This window comes from Eutrema salsugineum, unplaced genomic scaffold (assembly GCF_000478725.1).
Source record: "Eutrema salsugineum unplaced genomic scaffold, Eutsalg1_0 scaffold_15, whole genome shotgun sequence".
In the NCBI taxonomy this organism is placed as follows: domain Eukaryota; kingdom Viridiplantae; phylum Streptophyta; class Magnoliopsida; order Brassicales; family Brassicaceae; genus Eutrema; species Eutrema salsugineum.
Genome location: NW_006256867.1, coordinates 7143635 through 7152266, shown reverse-complemented (window position 1 = coordinate 7152266; position 8632 = coordinate 7143635). Strand labels below are relative to the sequence as shown.

Sequence of the window (8632 nt, the reverse complement as noted above, 5' to 3'; positions counted from 1 at the left end):
TGTGAAAATAAAAGTTAGCTCATCAAACCTTCGATTATAGGATTGTATGACCGCATAACCCAAGATTTAATACCAGAATCCATGAGCAGCTGACATGGGTAACCTAGAACAAAACACAAATTTTAAAAGGTATGAGAAGAAATTAAATACGATGGAGACAAACAATAACCTTTCTTTTTAGATATGTCGGTGAAAACGTAAGGAGTTACGTAACGATAACCCGATATTCCGTTTTCATCCATAATCGGACTCAAGAGATCGCAGGTTTCATCAAATGAAGACGAATAACCGTCAGCAAGATCCGGGTTCATGGAACCTGATCATCGTATTAAAAAACATTTAGTATAATAAAGAGTATACACATCATTACTGAGCATGTGGGTTTAAAACATATATACATGTTGATGTAGACGAAGCTTCCCAAGAAATCATAACTTTAGATGGATGAGCAAAGCTGTAGTCAGAAGAACACATTGTTAGGATTGAATGCAAGTGAACAAACATCATGAAGAGTTTCAAAAGCCTAGAAAATTCGATGACAAAACGTACAAAGCTCACAAACCAATTTATACATAGGAATAACCTAGAGTTTAGACGAATATGTATATTATTGAGTGATACAGATAAATATAACCCTCCATGAGAATATTTATATAAGATCAAAATTAATATTTTTTATTAATAAAATAAACCGATAAAGGTAGAAAGGATCTCATATTGATATAAACAAACAATGTTACCATTTTACGATAAATACAACCCTCCATGCGAATATTTCTATAAAATCAAAATTAACATTTTTTAATAAAACCAACCGATAAAGGTAGAAAGGATCTCATATTAACATAAACAAACAATTTGTCATTTTACGATAAAGAAAACATCTTTTTCAGATTACAACGGACCAAATATAAAAAATATATTGAATAAATAAGGAATATTCTCAATTTTAATTATTAAAAGTTGAATCCGATAAAATTATATAAAAATAAAAATATTATATAAATAAAAATTCACACGACAAAGAATTCGAACCAGCGATATACGTATAACAGGAAAGATATCCTAACCGATTGTGCCAGAATATTTTGTTCGTTGATTACGAAGCTGTTTTGTTTATACTGGTTTTTACTCGGATTTTCAAATAAAACTTTGGGCCGCCTATATTCATATTCAATGCAATCCATTAACGATCTCATAAAAAATTTTGTAAAAATTAAAAATTACCAAAAATCGTTAAAACCAATCAATTTAAACTAATCAAATTATAACAAACACCGACCAATCAGAAAGCTCAAAATTCATTAATCAAAACGACAACCCAAACTGTGCATTGAACCACAGCTCAAGTTTCTTCGCAAATAAAATAATGATAGTTGAAGTACAACACCAACAAACCTGAGTTCCTTGCCAGAGGTACTCTAGCTTGCTATGCTTCATATTCATTTCCACAAGATATTCCGGATGAAATGTAAGAGGAGGACTCTTGCTCGGGTATTCCTCCCAATGTAGTAACCTTAGACGACGCGGAAACTCCATCTCCCCAGGTTTATGCATCACATCATTTTCATCATATCTGCTTTTGTAAACTTTGAGGAATCGAAGATTAGGCATTCTTTTAAAGGCTCTTTCGCTAACAATCACTTCGTTGGTTCCTGATGTATCAAATGAGATGCCAGACACAACTCTTGTACCCTAAACCAAGTTCCAAATAAATAAAAATGCTTAGGGAAAGATTTGTTTATCTGTACAAATGACTTGTTTAAATTAAGTATAATAAACAAGGAATAAAAACTAAATAATACGAACTTACTTTGGCAAGTTCCAGAACATCACAGATCTCATCACCATCCATTAAAATTTGGCGTTTCCAAGGCTCTTGTTTATGAATGGCTTTTTGACCCACTTGTCGTAGTAATCTATGCATCTGTATTCTCTCCCCATATTTAGATATCTTTATAAGAGATCTATTGACTAGGATCTTCAGACCACGTTTGGCATCTAAGTAACTGTCAGAGAACATGGTTTTCACAAGATCTCCATCTTGATATTTGAAGAAGACTGCAATGTGGAGAAACAGAGATTGTTCATTCTCATCTAAACTCTCATAACCGACTCTTAGTACGTCCTCAAGATCTCTATCAATGATAGTTTCTAGCCTGTTTATTACGTCTTCCCATTCGTACTCCTTCTTCCCACGTAAAGATGAACCCACCACACGTAGACCCAATGGAAGGTTACCACAAAGCTCTATTATCCTTTTAGCAAGCACCTCAAAACTATGATCATGTGGATAGCTTTGTTTCAAAGCATATCTACATAAGATCTCAAGAGCTTCTTTTCTAGATGGAAACCCCACATGGTATGTATTGTTGATTCCATGTTGCTGCAAAAGGTCTTTGTTTTCTGTTGTAACTATAATCTTACTTCCAGGACCAAACCATGTAGTTTCATTTGCCAATGCCTCCAATTGCTTTATATTGTTCACATCATCAAGAATTATGAGCACTTTGTGGTCGCGTAGCCTTTCTTTTTTCACACCTAGACGGCTTATCCTAATATCATTTTGGTTCAAAATCTTTGAAAGAAGTTGCTCTTGTAGACAGAGCTTCAATCCGTACTCGTCAAGACCACTATGATAGCTTCCCCTAAGATTATCCATAAAACAAGTAAGCTGAAAACTGCAAGAGAGTCTGCTATACAAAGCCCTGGCACTGGTAGTCTTACCAATGCCTGCAGGGCCACAGATTCCAACAATCATAGCTCCATCCTTATAATCTAAATGCAACAAAGATTGCATGTCTCTCAGATGTGCTTTTAGTCCAACCATGCCATCAAAATCCCTAGATGGTGTAGCATTCAATTTATCTGAAACATCTCTGGCAATCTTCTTGATCATTATTGCTTCATTATCCCTAACAAAAGAGACATAATAGATTATACCATAATATGTATTTGTAGTAATCCATCCATCAACAAAAAGCATTTCCTTAACCATGTATATATAATATTATAACAACAAAAAGCATATACCATTCGAATTCCAATCACAATAATTCCTCCTTTTTATCATATAACACCATTAACTGGTTATTTTTTTGTCTAGTGATTACCACTTAGTAGAATCTAAGCAATAAAAACTCATATCAAATATAAACACCAACCATCCAAGAACTATTCTCCAGCAATGTTGCCCACTTAGTTTTTAACAAATATCTCTAAGATTCATTCCATCCACTGTATTTTCCCCTATTCATTATTAAGCACCATTGCCTGTTTATTTTTTTTTAACATCTGATTAATGAAGAACATAAAGACTAACCATTTTAAAAAGTCTTCTCCAGCAATGTTTCCCACATCGTTTAAAGCTTTGCTCCATTTCTGCCTTTCCTGGTCCGTCTTATGTGCACACGTTTCATTGAATGTGTTCCCGAATTCTCCAGTCTGTTTCCGTATATCGGATGGATGCACTCCGTAGAAGATGGTCATCACTGTCTGTCCAGCTTTTTTGCACTCTAATATCTCCACCAATTCATCCAAACACCAGCTTGACGAAGCATATTTCTTGGAGAGAATTACGATCGAGATCCTTGATTCTCTTATAGCTTCTATGAGTGAAGGAGCGATTATTGCGCTTCTCTCAATCTCTTGATCATCAAACATAGTGATCCCCGTGCGTTTGAACTGTTCACGCATGTGACTAAGAAGTGTTTTACGGACGTCAGGCCTGTGGAAGCTCGAAAAGACATTGACTTTGTAGTTGCGAGGCTTAAAAGAAGGAGAGGCCATCACCATTAGAGACGACTTTGAGAAAGTTAACAGAAGGTAATGAGGAGTTGAAAATACTTAAAATTAGATATTTTGAAGTTATGTGTCTTTGGAAAACAAACGCGTTATAAATTAATGGAGTTGTTTGGCGATGGTCTTTTATTTAAGTTTAGAAAACACTGAATTTCGCAAATCTACCCTTCACGTTTTCAAATTGCAATCAACTCTCCACTTGCCAGTCAAAACACAATACAACATTTCATCCCGCTACACAAGAAAATATCACTTGAAGACAACTTCAAAACAAACAAAATTTTCAATTTTGAGAAGAGAAGATGAAATAGGGAAAGAAAATCTTAATTTAGACGGGTTTAACTTGCATTTTGAGACGTAAATGGTAGATTTACAAACATAAAGGGTTTGTTTGCAGAAAATCCTATAGAAAAAGAATTTATTTTTCATTTGTCAAGAAAAAATTAAAAAAAAGACCAATTTTGTCTATATTAGAGTGACAAAGACTTCTTCTCTTTCTTAGGGTAAGAGGTACAAAGACTTTGAAAAAACGGGTTGGTTCCTTTAATAAGAGCTATAAGGGAAATTAGGTCTTATTTGTTGGAACTATTTTTATAAAGCTTGCGGGTTTATAAAATTGTTTATGTATGAATTGAAATGAGGTCTTATGGTCCAGTAGAAAAGTCTTGTAATAAAAGAAATAACCTTGTAAAAAAAAATATCTTGTAAAAAGAAAAACTTTATAAAAAGAAAAACCCTTATAAAAAAAAAACTTTTGTAAAAAGGAAAATTCTTGTGAATGGAAAGGAAAAAAGGACATATAAAAAATCCCACATTGGTAGTCGGAAAAGTTTTCCACTATGATCTTCTACTATAAATACAATAACCTCTCTTGAGAGAAATGCATCATTTCAAGTCGAATCCAGACAGAAAAGAAAACACACAGAAAAACAATAGCTTCTAGCAAATCCCTTTCGTCTTAATATAGTCAGTTTCTCGAGAGTTATAGCATAGTTATTTCAGTTCGCAGATTCTATTATGGGTGTTGCATAATAGTCTCATCACAGTTTTATTCTGGGATTCAAAAATCGCAACAAACCGTCACACATAACGGTGATTTATTGAGTTAAGGAAATATATCAAATCTCGACTCCGTGTTAGTCAGTTTTTCAAAACGGTTTTCAAAGTCTCGTTTTCATACACTTTCCTTAAAATATCGTTTATAATTTCATTGATTTACTTCGTAGTTTCAATTTGGATTTTTGCGGTCTAACAATCTTAACTCAATATATTCGCTTCCTGCTTATCGCTTGAATAAGATTGAATTTGCGAAAAACTTATAAACGATTTTGAAAATGAGTTTTCAACGTTTAATTTAGACAAATCTTTGAAACGATTTACGCGGTAGTCTCAGACAGGTCCGCGAAACGTTTGACAAGTTCTAAGAACACCTGTTGGTGAATTCTGTGGAAACTCAAAGCGAATTTCTTTCGGGAAAACGCTGTTTAAAGCGACTTATATGTTTTAATCGCCAAAAGAGTTGCGGAAAGAAAGAACCAAACTCTAAAGAAAATGATGAATGCAATGTTGCAGGAATCTGGGTTACCCCAGAATCTGTGGGGGGAAGCGTTGCTCACCACAAATTATATCTTCAACAAGATACCTCATAAGGTAACTTGCAAAACATCGTATGAGCTTTGGAAAGGTAATGTAACTTTGCACAAATACCTCAAAGTGTGGGGGTGCCTAGCAAAAGTCGCAGTGCCACCTCCAAAGTCTATACAATGGCAAGTCTCGTCACATACAAAGACGACATAAGACCATTATGCATCTGATCTCAAGTGGTGTACTCACAGTCGATTACATCGGACAATTTAGCGGATCCGTTTACCAAAAGCTTGCCGCAAGATCAAATCATTAAATCATCTAAGGGAATGGGCTTATTTTCTATCACGAAAGAGGATGTTTGATGGAAACCCCACCTATGCAATTGGAGATCCCAAGAGGTTGGTTCAAAGGAAAAACTAAATCAAGAAAAATCTGAGAAAAGCACTTTAAAAATGCTCAAATTCCATGATGATGAATAGTGCTTCCTGTAATTATGTAAGGTTAAGTATTATGGCTTTTAATGAGATAAGACCATAGCTGTCATATACATGTATATAGAGTATAACATAATACTTTCTGTGTATATGACAGGTACATGGCTATCACGTAGTGAGTGTGAAAGGAGGCCGTTTCTAGGAGAATGAAGACAAAGCTATACTCTCCAAGTTCACTCATGATAAACCAGGCATGTTCAAGGCCAAAATGAACACAATAGAGAACTGAAATCTACGAAAAGACGAAGCTGGGTTATATCTGTTGTATCGGTTTACACAAAAATCCGGGTGGTTCAAGACATCATATTCACTTTGTGGCTGAGTAAATCCGACAGATGTAACATTGAGTGGTTCAAGGCTGAAATATGCTACTACCTTAGATACAGTTAGTTTTTGTTTATACTCTCGAAAAGTCTGTATATAGAGTCTGTAGTCTAGTTTGTAGTCTAGTCTGCATAGTCTATCGAGTCTGCATATGTTTAGAGTCATTTCTATTCATGTGAGGGATTGTTGGAACTATTTTTATAAAGCTTGTGGGCTTATAAAATTGTTTATGTGTGAATTGAAATGAGGCCTTATGGTCCAGTAGAAAAGCCTTGTAATAAAGGAAATAACCTTGTAAAAAAGGAAACCCTTGTAAAAAAGAAAACCCTTGTAAAAATAAAAATCCTTGTAAAAAGGAAAATCCTTGTGAATGAAAAGGAAAAAATGGACATGTAAAAAATCCCACAATGGTAGTTGGAAAACTTTTCCACTATAATGTTCTACTATAAATACAATAGCCTCTCTTGAGAGAAAGGCATCCGATCCAGTCGAATCCAGACAGAAAAGAAAAACACACAGAAAAACAATAGCTTCTAGCAAATCCCTCTCGTCTTAATATAGTAAGTGTCTCGAAAGTTATAACATAGTTATTTCTTCGCAGATTCTATTATGGGTGTTGCATAATAGTCTCATCACGGTTTTATCCTAGGATTCAAAAATTGCAAAACCGTCACAGATTACAGGCGATTTATTGAGTTTAGGAAAGAGATCAAATCTCGACTCCGTGTTAGTCAGTTTTTCAAAACGGTTTTCAAAGTCTCGTTTTCATACACTTTCCTTAAGATATCGTTTATAATTTCATTGATTTACTTCGTGATTTCAATTCGGATTTTTGCGGTTTAACACTTATAACTATAAAATAAGAGCTATTTAGGAAAATAAAATCTCCATATTTTATTAAGTGGAAATCACTTTCCACCCCTCCTTTTTCTTTTAACTCTAACAAATGTCAAAAACCATAACACCTAAACTTTTTCTCTTTTCTTTTATTCTGACAACTTTTTGCTTTTCATCTAAATCAACTTTTCATTTAAATATTTCATATTTTTATTTTAATTTTTAAAATATTTCAAAATTATAATCACAAAAGTTCTCTCTCTCATCTTTTTTTTTATTTTTTAGGGAACTCTGAGATTCACACAGATTTACTATTGTCTATCTAATTTTGATAGTCATACATCGCGTAACGGACTATCTTTCTCTAATAGTTACAGTCAAACATTTGTTGTTGATAATTGACTACTTTTCAATGTTCAATATACTAACTACTTAAATTTGTAGAAACATGAAAGTAGTTAACTACTACAATCACACACATGTAAAATAATTATCTCACAAAGTAGTTAACTACTACATTCACACACTTGTACAGTAACTATCTGTTGCAGCGGATAAGTAGACAAAGACAGAACTCGAGTATCAATTGATCTAGAGGCTCTGTTTTGTTGCTCAAAATTCTTTGTAGAACAGGGAGAATTCAAAGACTTCAAGAGAGAAAGCTCTTTTTTACTAATGCAAAAACCGAGTATCAAAATAAAGACTACAAAGCCTTATATAGGCTAGAACTAAACACGAAAACCCTAACGAAAATAGAAGTTCATTCTAGGAAAAGGAAACAGCAACAAAAGTCGAAAATAACCTAAAGCAGAGTAACTTGTAAAACAAGAAGATAGAGATGTCGCTACATCACTATCTCACAAAGTAGTTAACTACTACATTCACACACATCTACAATAACCATCTCATAAAGCAGTTAATTACTACATTCACACACATCTACAATCTCACAAAGTAATTAACTATTAGAGTCACATACATGTACAAGAACTATATCACAATGTAGTTAACTATTAGTAGTCATCTATTATAAATATATATGAACACAACAAACAAGAGTTGAAAAGAACGTCTATACTGAAGTGATAGGTGACTACTTGGTATATGTTTATTTACCTTCAATTTGATAAAATCATAGATCTATTGGGAGAAAAACAAATCATGGATGCTGCGTACAAGCACATGCTTCTGATGATCTCACCAACTTTCCTTGGTGTTTGCTGCGAGACCGTCCCTTGGTGTGTCCTTTTTGTTTTATGTGTATGAGTCAGGTCGGCGGTCAGATGCGGTATGGCTCTTTGCTGAACCTCTGCTTTTCCCTCTAACTCCTGTGAAAGGTCACTGTCACCTGACACACGTAAGGAAAATGTATTCAATGCTAATTTCTTGGGTTTTTAAGGGTATGGGTAATCAAATCAAACTAAGGCATATTCCTATTATCGAATGGAGGGAAATTGGAATAGTGTTCCCGATTAAGAATTTTATTCATAAATGGCCTGGATCCCTCGATACTGGGACCAGGCTGCTGCGGATGGATGACTTCACTCTCTAGGTACCTGTGCAGGCTATACTTCTTTATATCCCGACCT

General features: G+C 34.3%; 1 protein-coding gene across 1 annotated transcript; it reads right to left on the bottom strand.

The window, feature by feature from the left end:
- Positions 1-436: 436 nt before the first annotated feature.
- Positions 437-3792, bottom strand: LOC18022271 (disease resistance protein RML1B). The gene is made up of 5 exons (XM_024158261.1): positions 3323-3792; positions 2377-2915; positions 1814-2301; positions 1399-1695; positions 437-454 (listed from the first exon to the last, which is right to left on the bottom strand). The coding sequence occupies exons 1-5, from the start codon at positions 3787-3789 to the stop codon at positions 437-439; spliced, it is 1809 nt and encodes a 602-aa protein (XP_024014029.1). The 5' UTR covers positions 3790-3792.
- Between the last annotated feature and the right edge of the window lie 4840 nt (positions 3793-8632).